General features: G+C 46.3%; 1 protein-coding gene across 1 annotated transcript in view; it reads right to left on the bottom strand.

Moving 5' to 3' along the window:
* Positions 1–1,903: 1,903 nt before the first annotated feature.
* LOC105187926 (T-box transcription factor TBX20) overlaps positions 1,904–24,721 on the bottom strand; it is a 97,003-nt gene continuing 74,185 nt past the window's right edge. Inside the window, exon 6 of the mRNA XM_011149080.3 lies at positions 1,904–2,763. Within this exon, the coding sequence (XP_011147382.1) occupies positions 2,283–2,763 (481 nt within the window). The 3' untranslated portion in view covers positions 1,904–2,282. The remainder of the gene's footprint in view (positions 2,764–24,721) is intronic.

Raw genomic sequence — 24,721 nt, 5'->3', positions numbered from 1 at the left:
ACTATTTTTTCGTCACCTAACGCCTACGCCTAAGTATGACCAAATTTTGTGACCTTCAAATGACCCCTAAATGTGACCTTGAGTCAAAGCAACGTCACCATCCGATTGATCCCTGCAACCTCCAAGTTTACAGCAGTGATTTTGAACAAAAGTCGAAGTGAATTATCAACGAATTAATATTATTTTTAATATTATAAAAAAATATTCTGACGTCATCTGATTATGGCGGTCCTATTGGGTCCGCCACGCTAAATTTTGAAATTTGCCACTCAGCTTTCGAAAGTAGATTATATAAGCTTTAATTTGAGCCGTCATTGACCTCATTCGCACGAAACCAATTTTGGGCAGCAGGGGGTCTCCTCCTGACAAAGAATGCCCCATATATATATATATATATATATTAAATAATATTAAATAAATATTAAATAATTATATATATATATAATTATTTAATTCACCATTTTATTTAAAAAAATTGCTATACATATATACATATATATATATATATATACAGGGTGGGGGGTTATAAGTTTACAACCCGAAGTGTGAAAGTAGATTGGGTTAAGACAAACATAAAAGTCCCATACCGTTTTGCGAGATTCACAATAATTATCGAGTTATTAATGACAGAAATCTGAGGAGCGGGAGCGCACCGGCATAGATGATTGGAGAAGCGTTGCAACTGCTTAAGCCACAGCACGGCCCAGTCGATCCAGCAACTATTGCCGGTGCGCGGCGTGGGGAAAGACAATGCGCCGCTATTCGTTGTTTTATCTCGCCGGACCTACGTCTCGCCGCACGCCGCCAACAGTTGCTGGATCGAGTGGGCCGCGCTGTGGCCTGAATAGCTGCAACGCTTCTCCAATCATCTATGTCGGAGCGCTCTCATTCCTCAGATTTCTGTCATTAATAACTCGATAATTATTGCGAATCTCGCAAAACGGTATGGGACTTTTATGTTTGTCTTAACCTAATCTACCTTCGCACTTCGAGTTGTAAACTTATAACCCCCCCACCCTGTATATATATACATACATACATATATATATACACACACATATATATATATATATACATATTTAATTAATTTTGGGTATATAAATTCTCTCAAATTTTATAAATATGTTCAACCAAGAAGGTTCAACATCAGTAAGTTTATATGAGATTTATTCTTCACATAAATAATAAGTAAAAATCTTTATCAAACCTTCATCATGCTAATTTGATGTAACTTTACAATATGCTAATAGTTACCGATAAGATTAGCAAGACTTCTACGCAAGGTAGTACGTACTGTAAATCGCAAGGTGGAAAAAGTATTATAGTATGTCTTTACAAATAAATATTAAATATCGAGACAAAGACATGATTACTAGTAAATACACGCTGTACATTGATATTAGTTTACTTATGTAAAAACTACAAAACAAATAGTAACATATAGTAATAGGTACTTTTAGTTTTTATTATTTTTTCAGGATTTAAAATAATTAAAAATCTGATAATTAAATTAAATAATATTTTAAGTACTGTTAAAAATCACCTGCGCAATACGTATGTCTGAAAGATGTTTTAAGACGTTTTTGAGACATGCATGTTGTGTGGGCATTCTCGTTTAATGTCGTCAAAATGATCAAAATTTCCTTCGGATTTCCATCAACAAGATATGCGTTATTAAATTGTGATTAAAAACTCATGAGATATGAAATTTTACCTAAGAAAAAATTATACTATAACTATATGGCGCGTTTTAAAAATATGAGATAATTGTTGACCCCTAATCAAGATTTATGTATAAACGTTTTTAATCAACGTTTTTTAATAAATGTTCCTAAATACTTTTTCTAAAATTTAAAATTGGTCAATTTAAATTAAAAACATCTAAAATTAAATATTAAAATTATAGTATCTGTTGCTTATATTTATATCGACAATTCCTTTTAATAATCGACCAACAAATTTGTATAAATGAATGACAAAAGCTACTTTAGCCTCAAACAATTTACAATTAGGACCGTTACCTTATCGCCCAGCTGTCTCCGTTTAAATCACGATCACATATTCATTCGAAGCACATTGCAACAATAATTCAAGCAACAGCGACGCGTCTCACTTAATTTCCACATCGCTATCCACGAGCACGATTCATCCACGACGTCCGCCGACGAAGCAAGCTCGCCGAGACAGACAGCCGGTTCCGCTTTTCGGTTTCGGTCGCTCGATCACAGACAGGGGGAGGAGGAACGATGATGCAGCGGTCGCCGAGTCGCCGACGGGGATCGCTAATTGGGGGAGGACGGGCGTGTCCGTAGCGGCGGGGGTGTGCTGGCTGTCGCTTGATACGGTACATACCTGAGGCCGGGGGGCGCAGGGGCGGTAGGGGGCGACGATCGTCGCGAGATCATCGCAACCGGGGATGGTTGCCAGGACCACAACGGATACGGGAAGGCCGGGCCGACGGCAGCGGGGGTGGAGTAGGGTGAGGGTGAGCTCGCGGCACCCCTTGCGCCGTACAAGAGCGCCGACGGTGGTAGCCAGGGTAACGGGTGGCCACCGTTCTCATGCTGCTGCTGTTGCTGCTGCTGCGCGGATGGCGGGTGATGCTGTTGCTGCTGCTGTTGTTGCGCGCCGATCGCCGCGGCGGCGGCAGCAGCCGCCGCCGCTGCTGCCGCTGCCGGGGTCGCCATGGCTAAGTGCTCGTAAAGTCTGACCGAAGGTACGCCACATCTCATCAGTTGTTGCTCCATCATCTCCATCGGGTCCCTGGAGCAATCGAGCGAAGTGACGTGAGTGAAACAAACAAGTTGAACAAATAATCACGGTGTACATGTATACGCATATGCTCGCGAAATCGAAGGCAAATGTCAATAGAGAAAGGTAAATTAATCGATAAAGACAAAGAGAGAAATCTTCACGACGACGGAAGTTTTCAAGTACGGATAAAATAAAGAAACGTAGGCAAGACACAGATAAACGAGATGTCACGGATCTTGTTAATCGATGTGAGAAATAAGCGAAAATGTCAAGTACGTTAGATAATATCATTTGTGACAATAAGTAGTGATCTCCCCTCCCTTCGTAGAATCCCACTCCGAGCATCGCCGCTAGTTAGGCGTTTATGCAGGACGAGACGAAGAACGGAATCGAATCGAACCGAACCGCACGAGCGTGCTCCGTGCCATTGTCGTGCCGAGAGGTCGCGAACCCGCGCGGCAAATCCGCGCCGCCTTATCCCGCGCGAGACGGCGCGGGATCGATCGCGTGCGCGCGAGCGCGCGGCTCGATCGAGCAAATAAATCGTGTGAAGGCGCGGGAACGCGAGACAGCGAGATAAAATCGTTCGTCCTTAAGGCGAGAAAGAGGCGGCACTCCACCGCGCCGCGCCGCGTCGCGCCGCGCCGGCCGGCCGGCCGGTCGGCTGATTAATCGATCGACGTTATCGGCATTAATGGCACTTAAAAGGGAGTAAATCAATGAGATTCCTTCACGGCCGGTCGACAGACGGAGGGAGAGGAGAATGGCGGATAATTAAGACGAGCTTTTCTCTCGTAGGAACGCACGCGAGCGGAAAGAGGGAACACGACGATCGTCTCGCTTAGAGTCTCTTCCTCCCCTCGCGCATCCCGTCGCCTGTCCTCCTCCTCTCCTCCCACCCTCTCAACAACGTGATGGATGATTTCGTACGTTAGACACGGGCTTAATTAGGGTTAATTACAGCCGATTGTGCGCGCGGACGCGCCTTCGTTGCTTCGTTACTATCGGCAGAAACGCTAACGAGCGGATTATTGGCCGATCGCGTATGAAAACGCGTCGTAAACGGCCAGAGGATTCCACCCTCCCCGTCCCCCCCCCTCCCAGGCCCCCATCCTCCGCCAGCATGCGCTCACACCGACGATAATTAACGACGGGGTCTCATTGCGCGCGGAATCACGGCGAGTCACTTCCTACTTTCATGATTACGCGCGGGAGCGGAGTGTAAGGACAAGCCGATTATCGGTTGGTCCATCTTAATTATTAAGACTTCATTACGATATCGCGAAAACTGCGCCAGCGAGACGTGGAGCGGCCCCTTAATTGCTTTCGATTTCAGGCCCGCCGAGGTAAAGCCCATTGCGCTAAGCGAAACGAACGGGCGAGTCGGGATGCTTGATGGACTGCTGACGTGGTTTAACGCAGCCTGAATCGTTTCGTGACGTCGTTTGAAAGCGGACAAGTCACGGGATCTTAACGCTAGGAAGAAGGAAACGCCAATTTTAATCGGTCGGCGAATTCTCCATGGAAGTCATTACGTGAATTTTACACACTCGGCTGATCTTCCAGCTACCACGTTCGCGAACGACCTGTTACCTGAGAGAGACTAGAGAGACTCCTTGTATTTTTAACGAGAAATGGAAGTCGAAGAACGGAAGCATTGAACGGGATAAATATATGCACTTAATCCGGGGGATGACATGAATTTTAGAAAGTAGATCTTATCATGATCAGTCGAGTTAGTTGTGAACGAGGAATAATTCACGCCGAACTCCAATCTCGTGGGAATGTGCAAGGGATATAAAAATACACGTCAGACTTCCCGTTGATTTAGATATGAACGAAAGGATCCTCGTCGCATGAATTTTCAAGCATTCTGCCGAAAGCGAGGAGGGTGGAAGACGCGCCGCGGGTTTCGTTATCTATCTGGTTTTAGACGTCGAGAAAAGACGGGGACTGCGTCAATGGGTAGCTGCCAGTGCCTTCGCGCTTCTCGGAAGTCAAGTGGCTGAGAGACAACTTGATACACTAGTATCCTGCCGGATAATTTGAGCATGGGCCGCCCACGAATGATACCTCCTATCGATCATCCAGTTCCGCGAACCGACAGCGTGCTTCGGGATACTCCAGGATGCCTTTCATAAAGTCCCGGCGCTCGATAATTCAGCATTTCGTGCGTGAAATAATTCAAACGCGTGCATAAGGCAGTGGGGATTGAATGAATATATTTCTTTCTGTCCCCGTACTTCAATCCTGTGACTTTTAATTCGATACACACGCCTTTTCACGCGAGTATGTCTCTTGAAATCTTTTCGCACGCAATTGTAGCATTCCTATATAATATCACAGTTATTAAGAGTTATTAGGATTTAGTTTTGAGGGTTTTTTCTCGAAAGCTGATTTACTTAAACAAGATAATGAACGAATACCTTCGTCAAAATATTTTCCTTCGTTTTCTACAACTGTTTCCCATCTTCCTGACAAGAGATGGATTCCGCGACAATAAAAAGAGTCTTCTTTGAAGTTGATCCAATTTTCAACAATTTTTTGCATTTCTTCGAAGTTATGAAAGTGTGTATCCTCTAGAGCATGTTGTATCGACCGGAACAAGTGATAATCGGATGGAGCAATATCTTGAAAATACACGGGGTACAGTAAAATTTCCCATTTCAACTCTAATAGCATTTGCTTCACTGATAATGCAATATGAGGTCGAGTAACATGATTGTCGTGAAGGATTACTTTGCGTCGATTACTCGCAATTGGTGATCGTTTTTGGTCCACGCTCGCTTCAATTTGTATAATTGTTGTCGATGATGATCAGCGGTGACAGTTTCATTCGGATTTAACAGTTCATAGTACACAACAATTTCTTGACCCCACCAAATACACAGCAATACCTTTGAATCGTAAACGTTGCGCCTCTAAGTGGATGTTGCTGGTTGGCCTGGATCAACCCATAATTTTTTCGTTTAGGATTAGCGAAATAGATCTATTTTTCATCCCCGATGACAATTCGATACAAAAAATTCTTCATATTTTGTCTGGCGATCAACGAAATGCAAATGTTCATGCGGTTCGCGATGGCATTTTCCGATAATTGATGTGGAATCCATTTTCCTTCTTTGTGAATTTTTCCCATATCATGTAAACGTTTAGTAACTGTTATACGATAAACATTTTATGCTCTGGCAAGTTCTGAAGTGGATTGTGCTGAATTTTCGTCCAATAATGCTCGCAAATCTACATTTTCAAGCTTTTTCGCTTGTCGCGAGCGATCTTTATCATTAACATTGAAATCACCACTTTTGAATCATCCAAACCGATATTCACATGTCTTAATTGATAGAGCAACATCTATAAGCAACACTATAAGCAACACTATAAGTTTCTGTCAGAATTCTATGAGCTTCAGCTGCCGTTTCCTTCTAATTAAAAAATAAAAGCAACGCATGTTGAAAATGCTCTTTAGGAAGCTCCATTTTTAAGACGGTATTAATACGATTTTTACTGCATTTATTGTTAGTAAATGACTAAATATCATGGATTAATATTAAAGCATTAAGAAACAATAGCTGTAATTGGAGTGTCTTCGACAAAACTGACATTAGTACTATCTCTTGCAAAACCCTCAAAACTAAATCACACTCCTAATATAATGAGATCGGCAAGAAGACAAAGCAAGCGGAGAAAATATTGTTATCGTTATTATTATTGCAAGTAATTATCATGTAGATATCATCTCGAAAATCATGTAGGAAATGAAAAAGAATTATTTTTATATTTATACAGAAATGTTATAATAATAAGAAATTATATTCTTATATCTCCCCAACGACGCGTAAAGCCTAATATATAAGTAATAGTAGCCTATTCTCTGAAGAGCTACTTCTGTTAGCTATAATATATACTTCGGGGATAATCGTGACAGAATTGTCGAAATATACTTATCGATAGGTATAGAGCAACGAGAAGCTGGCAAATCGCCCTCCACATATCTTGGCGCGTACGAAGGCCGAGTCCGCAAAAGAATCGCGGCTTCAATTCAATTTCTGCGCTTCCAAGGGCGATCGTCGCCATCGTCGGTCATGGGACATTCAGTACGACCATGAAGCACTTCATCATCTCGCGCGACCAACGTCGTCGGGCTCGTACAATTCAATCCTATCGGGGCACTCTGTAATGATTCTGTCCCCGTGGACCATAGCCGGGGGACTCTCGCGGGTCTAGTTACCCTGGAGGTCACGGGGCCGCGTGACACCCAGCCAGCCGAGGCGAGAAGGGTCAGCCTTTCGCTGGGTAGTTGTTGAACCGGCACGTCGACGACGAGAGCCCTTGCACGTCATAAAAGTCGTGTTACGCGAGTGCGAGGCGAAACCATGTGACTTCGCAGCGCACCAAATGAGAAGAGAGGTGCCGTCGGCTGCGAAACAGGACTCGGCTGTTACAATTTTGATCAGATTTCTCAGCGTTTCAGAATCACGTCGTAATTTTGATGCTCGTCCAACGGTGAGGATTTAACCGCGCCTAAGGTGGCTTGGAAGTTCCTCTCGAGGTAGTTTCTCTCGAGAAATAAAATCTCGGCGACACACCAGAGTGTTATAGGATTATTGTTGCGATATAAGCTCTAAAAACATTTCTTCATCCTCCTATGAGGAAGTATGTCTCGCACATTGGCTTTGAATTACCGTGTTCTCTGCAAAATACTAATTATCGCGCACTCATATCCGGGCGATATTCTATGCCGAGCGCGCGCAGGTACCTTATTGATACCAGATCGAATCGCGAGACGATAAAAAGGCAAATCGAGCCGAAACGAGAGGTCCACTCGCGAGAAATCCGACGAGGGCGACGAACAAGGGCGGTGGTGAACGAGGTAGTGCGGTGGTTGCAGCAGCAGGAGCAGGAGGAGGAGGTAAAGGAACGTAGGGGGAGACCCAGGAACAATGGGTCCGGTGTGCAGTTCACGCGTCTCGGTTACCGCTCGACTATACCGCTTAGCACGTAACATGACACCCGGAGGAGGCGCACGAGCACGCAACACGTACACACACCCACACCCACGCACGACCCACACACGTGTACAGCCGCGGTCGTCTAAATGCCCTCTCGAGTGCGCCGAGTGCGCTGCGCGGATGTGTGAGGGTAATCCTCGAGCAGGAAAGAGGAAGAGGCCGTGGAAGAGGAAGAAGCTGTGGCCCTACAGGGTGAAACCAAGGCCTGGGGGATGGGGACGGGACGAGGGGAAGAGGGAGAGAGAGAGAGAGAGAGAGAGAAGGATTAGGGGGCCCAGGGCTAATCGCCGTCCACTCGGACGTGCCGGACCACACACCGGCCGCGTCCACGGCCATTCCTCTTCTCGTTCTCGTGAAATATCGCTGTCAAGGGCCTGAACTCTATTAGCCGAGTTCCACAAGCGCCCGGGTACAAGCAGCATCGGTATCGATTCGCCTGGATCAATCGTGATTCGAGATCTCATGGATAGCAGGATCCCGAGGTTAAGGGGATGAGCGAGCGAGCCAATGATTTTGGCGGATCTGCGACGTGTATCTCGATCGTAATCACCAACACGGCTTGAAAGTCAACGAGTATACGAAAGTCCAGAGCGGAGACCGAAGATAAGAAACGGTCTGTATCATCGTCGGACGTGTACGCGACCCCCCCCCCACTCCTCTCTCTCTCTCTCTCTCTCTCTCTCTCATGCATTTGTCAAACGAGGAGCCTTTGCATCTCCTACACCTACATCTTGCTTGTACATCCATTCCCTCCGTTATGATTCCAGCAATCATTCCCAATCGCAATATCAACACACAACGAAGAAATTATCGATCCTCCCTACATCGAGCAGTAGCGGACACCAACTCATGTGTCAATTTCCGAAAGTGTCAAACGAGTGTGGGACAGAGTACGAAACTGAAATCGAAAATAAAGTCGAATCAGATATTACATATGTGACCTAACCTTCGCCCGCAGCTCACTCTCTCTCTCACTCTCTCTCTCTCTCTCTCTCCTCTCTCTCCTCTCTCTCCTCTCTCTCCTCTCTCACTCTCTCTCTTCCTCCTCTCCTTCCCCTCTCCTCACCAACCCGCAGTACTCGAGGGGTGTAGCCACGAGAACGTCATAGGATATTTTAATGGGTAACGGCGGTGGCCTCTAATTAGAACGTTTCGACCGTAACCGCGCCATTACGGGGGAAAACGCAGAGCCGTCAGATCGATGAGGAATATTTATCGCGGTGTAACAATTACGGGAGCTCCGCGTGGCATAGCGCGAATAGTAATAGGTGGCCGCCCCCGGCTGGGCCGCTCTCTCTCTCTCCCTCCTCGCTCCCCTCTCCTCTCTCACCCTCTTCGCCCCCCGCTCCTCCCCTCCCTCTCTCTCTCTCTCTCTCTCTCTCTCTCTCTCTCTCTCTCTCTCTCTCTCTCTCTCTCTCTCGCCTGTGGCTGGTGAACGACTGTAATTAGGGATTTTATTGTCTGTACATAAGGAAGCTTTATGAAAACATTAAGGATATAATTCAAGGCCGGTTGGAGCCTCCGCTACACACTCCGCGCCGTGAATTGCAGTCACGGCCTTAATGCATAGGAGATCGCGTTGGTTGCCTGGCTGACCGGCTCTCTGCCGCTGCGTCATTTCCGTTTTGCGTAGACACGCGCGCGCTCGCACAAACACGCACACACGCACGCACGCACGCGTGCGAAGTCGCGCATCGTACACCGGCGATGGCGTGAGCACGAGGCGGGACTGCCACTACTTGTTCTCTCCCTGCTGGATGAACGGTGTAATTTGATTTCTGGATTTTTGAGGGAGTCACGCATGATTAAGCTATTTCCAAGGCAGAGAGAAAGAGAGAAAGAAAGAAAGAGAGAGGGCAAAAGAGAGGAAGAGGGTATGGAGGAAAGGAGAGAGAGAGAGAGAGAGAGAGAGGGGGGAGAGAGAAAGAGAGAGAGGGAGAGAGAGAGTGGGACAAGAGGGAGAAAGAGGAGGCCGTTCTATAAATAAGAATGAAACGCCCGGTACGGGCGATTCGAATTTTTGGCCTGCCACACTGTCAGCGTCCGTGTTCGGATAAATTAAATCTATTAAAGGAGCGATCGCGCCACGTTGAACCGCGCGAGAACCCGTCGACTCGCTCGCGATGCGGCGCGAACCCGATGACAGGACGGGTGTCGTGCCAGTCTCAATTTATTCACCGGGGATAAAAACAGGCGGATAAGCACTCTCGCGTTCAGAGAGAGAGAGAGAGAGAGAGAGAGAGAGAGAGAGAGAGAGAGAGAGAGAGAGAGAGAGAGAGAGAGAGAGAGAGAGAGAGGGAGAGAGAGAAATCGTTCACCGTGGGAAAGATAAAATAACCGCGTCCGGCATAATAACTTAACTCTACGCGATACTAGATGTAGATCTGGTCTCTCTTTAGCTGCTTCCGTTGACGCAGGAAGACGAGTCACTTGGACTTATCAAGTTCTGGGAGACACTATTCGTGTAATCTATAACGCGAAAGTTCGATTCAAAATGTAAAATTCACAAGCGGTCGCATATAGCCGCGTATATCCTGCTGATTTAGTTTGCATGACGGATCTTTCGCGCTTGCGATTCGCCTCGCGAGATCGCGCTGACGATCAGTCGGTAGCTTCTCGGTCACCCGTGAGAGATGATTTGACATGGCGACGAGCTACTTTTTATGCGTGATCGCGCGCACATTACATGCATTCTATCGACATCGGAGCGGGACGGGACGTAGCGGCCGGGGGGGGGGGGCGGAAGGATTGATCCGCGAGAGAGGGTTAATTGGAGCAAAACTGAGGGTATCGTGACGGCTTTCGCGGTTAATAGCCACGTCTGTAATTTCCGAACGTATCTGTTCCACGCTCCTCGAGAGAGGAGGCACTCCGACAAGGAAATATGGTATCCTCGCATGGCTTAATGCGCTGGTAATTTCTTAGAGGGGGAGACCCATTTCTCTCGGGATTTAGTGGAGAGCCTCGCGACGGCGCCAGCGTCAGATGTTCCTTCATCGTGCGCGCGCTGACGAGACGCGGCTCTCTTCGGAAAACACGAAATCCGCTCGGTTCTTTCTTCTCACGCGAACCTCCTTAGTCCCTAATCGTCGTCCTGCGAAGGGCGGCTTCTCTCCGACGGAAGAGCGAAGCAGCTCGGCGCGCGCTGCTCGCCCTTCGCAACGCCCTCGCGTGATACTCAGGCGTAATTTAATTAGCGAGTCGACTATGCGCGGCAATGTCCTCCTCTTTTCGTCCTTTCACGTCCTTTCGCACCGCAGCTGAGGCTGCCATGTGTACTACTTACATCGATAATTTGCGTATAGTATTTGCATGGCTGCTTCGCGGAGAACGCGCAAATGATAAAATTGCATCTGGTGTAAGAATGCAATCATGACTAGTATACGCGACCGCCGCCGTGGCGATGTTAATCGCCAGGAATCGCTACCAATGATGATCGTACGAATGATCCTTAATTACGAGCCGGCAATTTTGAAATCCCGGGACACGTCTATCGATTCATGGTGACATTCGCTCCTCGACTCTCTCACTTGACACTCTCTCGCGCTTCACTCTCCCCTGATTTCGTTCGTAACGTTCGCGTTTGAATCGCCCCGCTTCGATGCTCCTCCGCATCTCTCACGTCTCCTCTTAATTGATAATTTCTTGGACAGCCGACCGATAAATTTGCAGAAACTGCGCTCGACCGCTTTCGGCTTCGAGCGGCTTGAAACAGCTCGCGATATTAAAGCGCGGGGAATTCCATCGAATGGTGAGAAAGAGAGAGAGAGAGAGAGAGAGAGAGAGAGAGAGAGAGAGAGAGAGAGAGGGAGAGAGAGAGAGAGACAGAGCCTGTTATTCTCCGCTTACCCCGAGGCTGACACAGAACATTAGGTAAGTGGTAGATAATAATAGGTTACACCCCGCTGATAGCCAAAGGTAGTTCATCGAATGCTGCGGTTTGGCTCATCTCGGTTCCCCTCATGCGCGTCCCACGGGAACACTCCCTCCCTCTCTTTGTGAGATCCTCTCTTTCTCTCTCCTGAGGAATGCCACGCCGTACCAGTGTGATGTCACGCTACAGCACTCGAAAAATGCAAGTCGAAAAGAAGATCGGGCAAACGGGAAGCTGCGAAAGATCGGAAACTGCGATGTGCAAGATTCTTTTTTTAGGTTATAAAGAGCGAAGTTATAACAATCTCGTTTCTCAAAACCTCAACTGTGGCATTAATATTCCAACAAACGCGATCCGATGATTCGTTTCGGAGCAAGGGCGTATCGTATCCGCGGCTAGAGTTCCAACGTTCGAGGGAACTCCTGATGACTTCCCGGTAACGCGCGTGAAAGATGTCTGCGAAAGGAGGTCGAGTGGCTCCGGGAGAAACAGGAGAGACGGAAAGGCTACGTCGGTATCGTTGAGAGACGTATGACGAGAGTCTTTTCGTTCAGTGCGAAGCGGAGCGAGCGGGCAAGCAGCCGTCGCTCGACAAATCTCCAGAGGTGATTTCGCAACGGTGCAGCACAAGAAGAGAAACGAAAAACGAACCGCACGGAGAAGACAGCTCGCGGGCGCGCTTGGTGTCTCTGGAGCGACGCATCGCGTGAAGGTTTCGACAAAAGGAATCCGCGCGATGACGACGATGAGCAGAAAGAAGTCCGACGCTAAAAAAGTCCCGCGAATTCTTCCTCCGACATGGAATGCTGTTAAAGGAGGATATTAGGAGGCAGATGGGCAAAAGGTGAGACGAAAGTACGGAAGAAAGAGAGAAGGAGTTGAGGTAGGAACCAACGAAAAGAGACACTGAAGAAGAGCAGGGGAGAAGCGGGCGAAGAAGAAGGGCGAAAAGAAGGGAAGATAAAAGTAAAAGAGAGAGAAAGATATATATATGTATGTACGTGATATATATATATATATATATGTATATATATATATATATGTATGTATGTATGTATGTATGTATATATGTATGTATATATAGAAAGGTGGAGAGAAGAACAAGAGGTGAAGCAAGGAGGGGCCGAAAGGGGGCGAAAGAGGTAGAGAGCGAGTGTAACAGCGAAGAAATTAATAGCCATAAAATATGAATAGAAATTAGCAGGTTCGGGGTGGCGTGACGCGTTTGCTCGCTCATTTCCTTTCGGCGCGTTGAAAAACAACAAGACAACACAAAATACGGTCGAGCCTGTAATTTACCCGGCTGCCGCCAAGCAGGCCGACGCGCGATCGCCGCCGCGCCGCTAGTTCTCTCTCTCTCTCTCTCTTTCTCTCCTTCTCTCTCTCTCTCTCTCTCTCTCTCTCTCTCTCTCTCTCTCTCTCTCTCTCTGTCTCTCTCGCTCGCTCGGTGTATTCGTGCGAGAAGTTATGTACGCGAGAGCGCAGTGCACACACAAGTGCGCATAGCCACAAGCTCACGTGGACGCGAGGCGTTAACACCAACAAGCGAAGCCCAGATGAGAACGCGCGCACGCCTGAGAAATACGTGTGTACGAAATACGCGTGATGTGTATGTGTGACGCTTATAATATATGTGTGGGACATAACTCGTCGGTGGTGCTTGCAACTCGGGCCATCATCGTCGTCGCACGGTAGGTATGGTAGGTAATGATCCGGTAATGACCCTGACGCCTCGGATAGCCAACCGATACGTGGCGGCGTATGGGGTATGTGTGTGGGTCGGAGAGCCTTCTCTCTCTCTCTCTCTCTCTCTCTCTCTCTCTCTCTCTCTCTCTCTCTCTCTCTCTCTCCATTGCCTCTGCTTCCTCGTCGCTTCGGCCTTTCTTCTTTCCGCGAGTCCCCTCCGCGAACCCCCAGTCGGGCCTGAAGTCCCGATGATGCACGGCGGGACCTTTGTTTTTGCGTTTTAAACGGCGGTTATTAACTCCGTAGCAGCCACAGCCACTGATGCTGCCTCTCCACCTTCTGTGTCTTCCCCCTCCAGTTCTTTCGTCTTCTTCTTCTTCTTCTCATTCTGCTTCTTCTTCTCCTTTTACTACTACTACTACTACTACTATTACTCTACTACTACCATCACCACCACTATCACTATTACTACTACTACTACTACTACTACCACTATTACTATTACTACTATTACTATTACTACTACTACTATTACCACCACCACCACCACCACCACCACCACCACCACCACCACTACTACTACTACTACTACTACTATCACTACGAGGATTCTTCTTCATCTTTGTCCATCTCTGTACTCGGCGACTTGCTCGGTCTGTCTCCCTCTGGCACTTTGATAATGCAGCTTGCTAATGGGCCAGCAAGGGGAGGAATGGCGGTATATCGGTCGGAGGTGTCTACGTTGTCGGGGTTGATGCTGGTAGTTGTGTCGAGAAGAGAAGAAGAAGAAGAAGGAAAAGGAGAAGAAGAAGAAGAAGAAGTAGAAGAATCAGAAAGAGAGCGGGCTGCGGAGAAGAGAAGAAGCCCAAGCGAGACGGAAATGATAGAGAGACTTCGCGAGGAGAGGAAGGGGAGGAGGAAGAGGGCCAGAGCGGCAGCGGTAATGACAGGCCGTCCGCTCTCGAAGCTAATATAGATGAATGCCCTGCCCTCCTTGCCCTCCGGAACAACGGGGGAACGTGGAATCGCTCTCTTTCTCCGTTACCATCTCACTTGTTTCTTTCTTCGAGGCGCTTGCACGACGCGGCGAGCCACGAGCTCAAACGATCAGATCGAAACCTGCACTGCTGCTGCGTACAGAATCGCACAAACAGCGACGAAAATATACGATACGTACTAGGGAGAAGCTAGTAAGGAGCGCGAGATAGTCAACTGTTCTGGCTACAGACATTTTCATAGATCTACGTGTCTTCGATTGTCTTTTCACGAACAAACAAGACGCTGATATCAGGGAGAAAGTCGACGCGTTCTTCGCCGATAAGTTTATTACCGTTATATTACCGGGTATGATCGAACACAAGCGAACGTAAACAGTTGACAATCGCAACCCCGAAGCTGAACAGCCTCTCTCTGTCGAGTCCCACATTGTTGGAAACGTCGACACCTAGTTTCAAACTTTGCGCGAGTGCTCCTCCGAGATGAACTTTCGCCAACGCAGCTCGAATCACGAAGGGTGTACATAACGAGACAACAGCGCTGGCGACGCCATCACGTTCTCGCACAGCCGCAGTTCGCGCGGCTCCGGCTCCGGCTCCGTTCGCGCGCTGATTCCCGGCTGATGTTTCCTCCTCGACGTTGACGGCGATGCCGTGCGCGCCGCGCGAACACGTACGCGAAGAAGGGTCGAGCAGGCGCGAGTAGAAGGGGCCGAGGCGGGAGAAAGAGCAAGGGCAAAGGAAAAAGGGAAAGAAAGAGAGAGAGAGAGAGAGAGAGAGAGAGAGAGAGAGAGAGAGAGAGAGAGAGCCGGAGGGGCATCTATCTATCAGCGCCGGCGTGAAGTGGGCGGGTGCATGCGCCGTATTGCTCCGTACGGCCGCTCTCTCATTAACTCCGGACGCCGCCGAAGCCCCGCATCCGCGCACACACCGCCGCCGTGGCTGGCGACTGCTGGCGTTCCTCGTCGACGGGCTCTCCGCTCACGCTCGGACCTCCTCGATCTTCCGCGCCGGCGTACGTGCTTATCTAGAGCGCGAAGCGGAGAGCGCGCGCGGCAACGGCCGGATGTCATCGGCTGATGGAGAACGCTGCAGCCGAGCCGAGCTGAGCCGAGCCACCGCGCGCGCGCGCGCGCGCGTGCACGCGAGAGAGATCATCGACGAATTCCGCACGGGAGATGCCCACCTTCGTGACTCCTCATCGACCGACCGAGACCCTGAACGTCGCGCTCACTAGTCGCCGGCAGTCTCTGCCTATTCGGTCAGGTAGCTGGCCGACCGGCTGGAATTACTTATACCCGGTGCACAAATTGTTAGATATTTCGCCCCGTAGATGATTAGATTCATAGGCCGCTGGATGTATATTGTTGGCCGATGTAATTCCGATGAGCGGAATGCCAGGGGAATCGACTCGTAGACTGTCAGGTACGAAGATTAGAAGTCGGAGGCGAAAGCCGCTCGCAAGCTGAGAGACGCGCAAGTACGTACTCGATTCATGAAATTGTTCCTGCTCACCTGTTGTCCGCGCGCGTCGGCCAATTCAGTCTAATCTGTCTGATGGATCGTTGCGTGATGTATTCGCGGGATAACTCTCATAACCGTGGGAACTTGTAGACTCACTGGTCGCTGAATTTCATGAGGGAGAGAATAACGCAATGAAGGAGGAGGGAGATCAAGCCTACTTTTCTAAACGCGGTACTTCGATAAACAATATATATTAGCGAAAGGCTCGTAAATTCTCGCATTCTTACGATAACGTGTACTCGCAATACACACCAGGGACTACACGACGTTGCGGCAAGCCGATAAAGAAGTCCGCGTCCGCGAACACGCGTGCTCCGAATTAGTTTCGCGATAACCTCAAGACCGCGCACGGAATTATTTTTGCCTATCGACAATTTCCGATCCGTAGCCGAGCGTAGCGCTAACACATGAACCGAGTGGCTGAATCAACAGAATTAAGAGGATATCCCTCCGCGCAGGTGTATACGCCTTCCTCGAAAAAAAGGACGTTTCCGGCCGAAGAAGCGGTGACCTTGCAGATATGTTATCGCGTTATCCCGCAGTAGTCAATCTCGCGAACAGGTTTTAAGCCCCGGTCGTTTTGCCGAACAAATTAGGCAACCTCCATCGATAAGGAGGCATCGATAGCGAGCGAAGAAGACGTTTCCCTTTCCGCGTAACATCAGGACGCGGAGTGATAGGAGGTTCGATAGACATCGCATGAACTCAAGATAGCAAGTAGCGGAGGCACAAGTCTCGAAATGACGCTGCGTGATTTCAGCGACCTGACCTGTGTTAGGCAGGTGCTGATTTAAGGAGGATCACGGCGCGTCTCGCAGTGATTCGAGGGTGAGTTCGCGCCGAAATGCGAAGTCATTAAAGCGTGCGCGCTCCTCGTCTCCCTCTGACTTCCCGTGAAATCGTACCGCGGAAACATGCTAGCCGCCGAACGACCTTCAGGTCGATCTCATTTCGCACGACTGCCGCTAGACGAATGGTTCACTGGGAGGATTAGCGTTCATTGGCGCGGTTAGCTTTCGGATACATGGTGATTTTTCTGTTAGGAATGTTTAGTTTTGGAAGTTTTTTCTCAAAAACTGATTTGCTTAAATAAGATAATGAACGAATACTCCTATCAAAATATTTTCCTTTGTTTTCTACAACTTTTTCCCATCTTCCTGGCAAAAGATAGATTCAGCGACGATAAAAAGATTCTTCTTTGAGCCGATCCGTTTTTCAATAATTTTTTGCACTTCTTCGAAGTTATGAAAGTCCATATCCTCTAGAGCATGTTGCATCGGCCGGAACAAATGATAATCAGATGGAGCAATATCTTGAAAATACAGGGTACAGTAAAACTTCCCATTCCAACTCTAATAGCGTTTGCTTCACTGATAATGAGGTCGAGCAACATGATTGAGGAAGGATCACTTTGCGTTGTTTACTCGCAATTGGTGATCGTTTTTGGTCCATGCTCGCTTCAATTTGTATAATTGTTGTCGATGATGATCAGTGGTGACAGTTTCATTCCAATTTAACAGTTCATTGTACACAACACCTTCTTGACCTCGCTAAATACACAGCAATACCTTAGAACTGTGAATACTGCGCCTCAAAATGGATATTGCTGGTTGGCCTAGATCAACCCATAATTTTTTCTATTTGGGATTATCGAAATAGATTCATTTTTCATCCCCAGTAACAATCTGATACAAAAAATTTTTCATTTTTTATCCGGCGATCAACGAAATGCAAATGTTCAACCGGTTCGCGATGGCATTTTCCGATAATTGATGTGGAGCTCATTTTTCTTCTTTGTGAATTTTGCCCATATCATGTAAACGTTTAGTAACTGTTGTACGATCAACATTTCATGCTCTGGCAAGTTCTGAAGTGAATTGTGTTGAATTTTCGTCCAATAATGCTCGCAAATCTACATCTTCAAGCTTTTTTGCTTGTCCCAAATGATCTTTATCGTTAACATTGAAATCATCACTTTTGAATCGTCTAAATCAATACTCACGTCTTAATTGATGGGGCAACATCACCATAAATTTCTATCAGAATTCTATGACTTTCAGCCGCCGTTTTCTTCTGCTTAAAAAACAAAAGCAACGCATGTCGAAGATGCTCTTTAGGAAGATTCTTCTTTAAAATGATATTAACACGATTTTTACTGCATTTATTGTTAGTAAATGACTAAATATCATGGATTAATATTAAAGCATTAAGAAACAATAGCTATGATTGGAATGTATTTGGCAAAACTGATTTTGATACTATTTCTTGCAAAATCCTCAAAACTAAATCACGCTCCTAATAATATGAATCACGTGTTTTCGGAGCTGAATATCCAAAATCCCGCTCTTTACTTCAATATATTATAATCCGTATATTATTATCCGTTAATTCGAGAATCAGTGGATGCAACAAATTGGGGTCAGGAGGCTATAAGTGGACGTTCAGAAAGCCGAGAATATTACGAGCTGAATGCTCGAGAGAGATTCTCGAAAAAAGTATTATAAGAAATAAAAATCATTACTAGATATAACAATGCCGCAAGAAATAGGCATACCGAGCTTTTTCAAAACGAATCAGTGAAAATATTTCTGAAAATATTGAACCGATAAGAGGAATACTTCGCCGATGGTCAATAAATGTTCAAGTTCCACTTCATTGCTCTATTTTATATCCTATCGATTTTTGGACCGATAGAAGTAAAATTTCGCTGCAATATACGCAATACACAAATTCATCGTACATCCTACCAAATTAAACTTTCTGCGTTCTCGTGACAATAGAATTAACGACTTTCGCACGCCTTGCATGCGCCTGTCACAGGCTATGTTTGTAAATTGCATCAATAACGAGGATAGTAGTTATTATTAACTTTCGGTAAGATTTATCAACTGAACCACCAGCTGTAACTATAGCAATTTAGTGAAAGATACACCGATTGTACTTTAGCAAGAGTTAAAATAGGATAATATTGTTTTGTCAAAATACGCTGAGAGATCATTTTGACACTGTCTATAAAGAGCCAAAATAAAATGCGGAAAGCGGTCGTGCGCGAGAGAGTGAGAGAGAGAAAGAGAGAGAGAGAGAGAGAGAGAGAGAGAAAGAGAGAGAGAGAGAGAGAGAGAGAGAGAGAAAGAAAGAAAAGAGAGAGAGAGACAGAAACAGAGAATCAAAGTCTAAGGGAGAATTCACACCTTGACAAAAAAGTAGAAAGTAGAAATCAATCAAAACTCGCACTGATAGTCTGTTTTTCTTTTGAGAAAGAGAAAGAGAGAGAGAGAGAGAGAGAGAGAGAGAGAGAGAGAGAGAGAAAGACACTACCAACGCAATTTCTGATTTCTGCCTTTCTGCTTTTCTACCAAGGTGTGAATTCTCCCTAAAAGTTAATAATTGACAATTTTCCCGAGCAATTGGCAGTAAAAGTCAATCAAAGCCAGAATCAAATAGAATCCAGTTTAATGAGGCAGGTCAGTTAAACACTTAAAATTTAAATATCTACTAACAAGTAAAGGTACCCAACTGTCACTCACCGATTTTGATGAAACTTTGCCCACTTATAGAGCTATAGAAAATAATCGGCACTTATTTTTTTTATCTGCGGAGAAGCAGTTTTAAGGGTGGAAACTACCCCTTATTTATATAGAGTGTTTTCGCGTTAGAAGTGCTATCTTGTTGTTTATTCGAAAGGCTGAAAGGTTTCATAGGATTTTGGGAGGTCGCTAAATTCGAATCTGACGTGAAAATTCAAAAATACAAAATGGCGGATCAAATATGGCGTCTGTGTCTCGTGAATGGGACCATTTTTTCCATGTAAAATAAAATGATGTTGACGAAAATGACGATTTTTTTAGGTTTTCGAGGTCGCTCAATGAATAATGAAATACTGAAATATATGGAACATTTATTCTCAATAGCTTCATTTAATGTTAGGTGAAATAACAGCAAATCCTATATAAGTTGCCTGAAGACATTTCATATGCACGCATAAAAACAAATGACAAACAGTAATACTAAAAATAGTGAAAATAATGTGATTTTCCCTATATATGTAAAAAATCGTAATTTTCGTCGACATCATTTTAATTTACATGGAGAAAATGGTCCCACTCACGAGACATAGACGCCATTTTGATCCGCCATTTTGTAATTTTGAATTTTCACGTCAGATTCGAATTTAGCGACCCCCCAAAATCCCATGAAACCTTTCAGCCTTTCGAATAAACAACAAGATAGCAATTCTAACGCGAAAACACTCTATATAAATAAGGGGTAGTTTCCACCCTTAAAACTGCTTCCCCGCAGTAAAAAAAAATACGTGTCGATTATTTTCCATAGCTCTATAAGTGGGCAAAGTTTCATCAAAATCGGTGAATGACAGTTGGCTACCTTTACTTGTAAGAGTTGAAAATATTTCAATTATTCAATTTAAGTTTTTCCGTTTTGTAATAACGTACCAAGTTGTCTGGTGCTTAGAAAATTCGGCTTTCTTTTTCCACAAATCCTTGTTTCGCCACGAATATGAAGAAAGAGGCCTTAAACTGGACACGATTGTATCGGAATTTGATTGTCAAAAATACAATCGGCTATCCAACATAACGCACGTCTCAACAACAACCTTCCAAACGTTACGACCGTACTTTTACGGTAAATTACCGTAAATTCACCGCAGCCTTAAGCGTACCTCGTTTCAGAGCGTTTTCCGCCGATCAAAAAGCACGAGCGGGCAAGCGCGCGCCAGTTGCCGCTTCCTTTTAATAGAGCAGCGGCATAAATTCGCTCTGAGATATATGTACAGCGCGATAGCAGTCGTACATGAAAATATCGCACGAACAGTTCGATCCATCACAGAAACTTCCTTTCTCGCGCGCGATCGTCCGAAAGAGAGAACACATCGCGAGCGAGAAGATGGCGCGCTTCGGCTATTAATAATCGTAAACGAGAAGTTCGCGTGTTTTTGCCGGACGCGCTCGCGCGACTTAATTTTTCAACAACCGGCCTCGTTGCGCCATAACGGCGGGACAGAGAGAGGAATTTAAACAGATAGAGAAAGAGAGAGAAAGAGAGATAGAATGAGAGAAAGGGATGAGTGTGGGGAGGGGGGGGAGAAGGGATACGGACACGGATGAGCGAGAAAGACGCGAGAGAGACGATAATCCGATGCGCATACTTGACAATAAACGCGGCACCGAGCGCATCGCTTTAATATTCGCTCCAAGGGCGCGCAGCGGGACGACGGTGCTGAAATCGGTCCGTAATTAAAAGCCAGCGTTACTTTTATGTCGTCCTGCGTCTCGCTCGGGCTTTTCTCGACCGACCGGCCGGCGGGCTTCCTCCTCCTCTTCTTCGCGCCGCGCGCAGCGCCGACGACTTCTCGCCGAGACGACGGGGTTTATCGCGGGCTGTACGGCCTCATTTAATAAGTAAGAACGACACGCCGGTAGCCGCAGCGCATCGACGCGAGCACGCCCACTAAATTGTTAACGGCGGCGACTCGCGGCGATCTCCCGGGATCGCGATTCAAGGTTTTATGCAAATCGACCCACGCGTACACACCGCGTGTCCCACGAATCGATAGCGGACACCCAATAAAGACGTCTTTCCGGCCTAACGCGACCTTTGCGTGAAAAAAAGAGGACTCTCTCTATATATATACAATATATATTAAGTGTACAAATGAATAATCCAAACTGTTTTAGGCGGCTAAGAAATTAAGTTTCAAATAATCAAATTTTCCCACTCTATTACGGCTATGTAGTGTTGACATGTAGCTGTTAAAAATTACATTTAGTATGGCGGAAGACTCAACATAACCTCAGAGATTATTCAGTTCGATACAATCAAAAATAGCAACAGATAAGCTACGTATCCGATACTACATTCTTTACGAGTTCCAATAAGAAAAAATGCTGCAAGAGCATGCGAATCGATTTGTTCCTTTCTCGGCGAAGTGTTGTATCGTACAATGTGTGTGCATTTTGGTTTAGACGGCTTAAAAACGGCGATTTCAGTCTGATTTTCAGTCTGACAAAGAACGTTCTGGAGGCCTTTGGAAGTGCGGTAATAATGATTTGGAACAACGCAACTGCTCGTTGAGAATTCAGCACAAATGCAAAAAGACTTTGCAAAGCAGTTAGGAGTAACGCGACAAACTATTTCCAAACGCTTACACGAAATGGGGAAGATTCAAAAAGAAGGAAAATGGGCATGAACTGAAGCCAACAAAGATCTACGAGTGATAGTGTGTCTTTCTCCTCTCAATAAGCAGCGTAGAAAATCTTTCTTATGGAAAATTGTTACGGACGATGAGAAGTGGATACTCTATGAGAATCCGAAACGCAGATAGTCATGGGTAACTCCCGGCGAACCAGTAACATCGGTTGCAAAGTCAAAATACTTCGGAAAGAAGATTCTGCTCTGCATTTGGTGGGATATAAAGGGCGTGATTTATTATGAGCTATTAAAACCGAATGAAACAATTACTGCGGACCGCTACCGACATCGATTAATCCGTTTAAATCAAGAACTAGAACGAAAACGCCCATATAGTAGCAAAGGAGAACGTCCTGTGAAATTGTTGCATGATTAGGTCACGCATTGCTTCTAGGACGACAGACATTATAATCAGTCTTGGCTGGAACGTCTTGTAACACCCGGAGTGTTCACCAGATATCGTTCCTACACAGAAAGAACGATTTAATTGAATCTAACAAATGCTTATTTGGAATAGTCCAAATAAATTTTTTGATTGATCGAACGAAGTTTTGTTTGACGCAACAAAAATATCTTGTTGTAGCTTAGTTCCAACGAAATGTTTTTGTTGCGTCAAGCAAAACTTTGTTCGGTCAACCAAAAAATTTATTTGGACCATTCCAAAGCAGCGTTTGTTAGATTCAACTAAATCGTTCTCTCTATGTACCGATTACCACTTGTTCCGGTCGATGCAACATGCCTTGTCCGGTACGCACTTCAAATCAGTGGATGAGATCCGAAAATAGCTTGTCGACTTTATCGTGTCCAAAGACACAATATTTTTCCGACATGGAATTCATCAACTGCCTGAAAGATGGCTTAAAGTCATAGAAAACAACGTCGAATATTTTGATTGACAAATTTGTTTTACTTTCTTTTAAAATAAACGTTGAATTCAGCTGAAAAATGTAGATTATTCATTTGTACACCTAATATATAATATATATATATATATATATATTCGGAATTTCTATTTTTCCTTTTTTTGCTTTCATTCGACCTCAGGCTTGTCGCCGTGATGTTGAAGAAAATAGCCGTGCGGTCAAAACGTGCGTATACGATGAACAAGCGCGTAATTCACGGTGAGTTAAGAGACAAGCCAGGAGACAAAGGTGAAAGTTCGGCGGTGGCAGCCGAAAGTTGAAGCCGAGTTTTAGAACGCGGAGGATTCACATTCGACTCGGTCTGTCGGCGCACGAAAATCGCACTGCCGAATGAATAATCCAACTATGGAATCGAGTGCTCGAGCGTTTAGACTGCACGCTGCGGCCGAGAGTTCACGTGTCCGCTGATAATCTGCGCGAATGATCCGTCTTCCATGATATGCTCTCGTCGGAAATGAAACGAAGCTCAAGAGATTATTTGGTAATCGCATCCCTCTCCTTCTCCCTTTCTACTCCCTTTCGCGTCCGTCCCTGTCGGTCCTTTTTCTTTTTTTCTTTTCACATTGCTCCTTTCCGTCCTTTCAGCATGGCTGGCGACGTGACGTGTCGTGAGACACCTGCCCCGCACAAGAGAGGCCGAACGCAATTAAACTGTTTATCCGATCGTAATGAGGCGGTAATCGCGACACTTAAATGCGCTGTTAGAGTTTTCGGTGCGTCGATCGTGAAAGTCATTAGCGATACCAGGGCGAGGCGCAGCGCACCAGCGCGGCGACCGCGCCGCGGATTTTTCGGGGTCGCCACGCGCGACAGAAAAAACATGCGCGCTTTAATTGCGCGAGTTATGCGCGGCGGCGTTCTGAAATATGGGCTAATTAATCGCGGCCGATCTCGCGCGAGATAGTGGGCTACACCGCCACTATCCAAGCGGGAGTTTTTCGTGAAAGTGGCATCCACGGCCCAGCTGCGATCACGTGCAAATTGGAAGAGGCGTGACGCCTCGAGAGTCCTGGCTCGGTTAGCGCGCGCTGCGTTCCTTAATATATTTCTGAGGATCGATGGGCGGTGCAAGAACGCCGGACGGTTTTTCATAAAATATGGTACCGAATCCGAGACCCCCGCGACCGAAAGCGCCTCTATCGCCTCTTCCTTCTCCTCCTTCTTCCGGAGCGAGCTAATCAATTTTTAAGCGTAAAGCTGCGCCGAGAGACCCCGAAAAGTTGAACGCAAAGCCCTCGATCTTGATACCGCGCCGTACTTTATAACGGTGCGAGAGGTGTGTCCGTCTTATTCTCGTACTTGTCTCGAGTTATTACGTGAAATTAATCGATTGACCGAGTCGATTTTGCGAGTTCTCTCTCGTCCCTTTTGTGTTTCTTCTCGTCCTTTGTACGATACGATGCTCGTGCTGCGGAAATCCTCGAAACGAAAAATCCCACTTTCTTCCCCCTGCACTTGGCGAGACTGTCGTATCGGTATCGGTAGAAATCTGAATGCATCTCGCTCCGAGGTTCTCGAATCGATCGATTCCAACGATTTTATTTTATCACCCTCCGAGCATCCACACGATAAATAGCTCAAATATTCCGTCGAAATCTACTAGCGCGCATAACACCGGGTGGAAAAAGTTAAAAGACACTTTCTCACGCAGACTCGATGACGGGCGACAAGCATCGACAATCGATTAATCGCGGCTCACATAACCGCCGGTGAACATCGTGACACCGGCATTAACAATGATCTCGC

Source organism: Harpegnathos saltator, unplaced genomic scaffold (genome assembly GCF_003227715.2).
Source record: "Harpegnathos saltator strain DR-91 unplaced genomic scaffold, Hsal_v8.6 scaffold483, whole genome shotgun sequence".
Taxonomy (NCBI): domain Eukaryota; kingdom Metazoa; phylum Arthropoda; class Insecta; order Hymenoptera; family Formicidae; genus Harpegnathos; species Harpegnathos saltator.
This window is presented reverse-complemented; position numbering and strand designations above follow the sequence as displayed.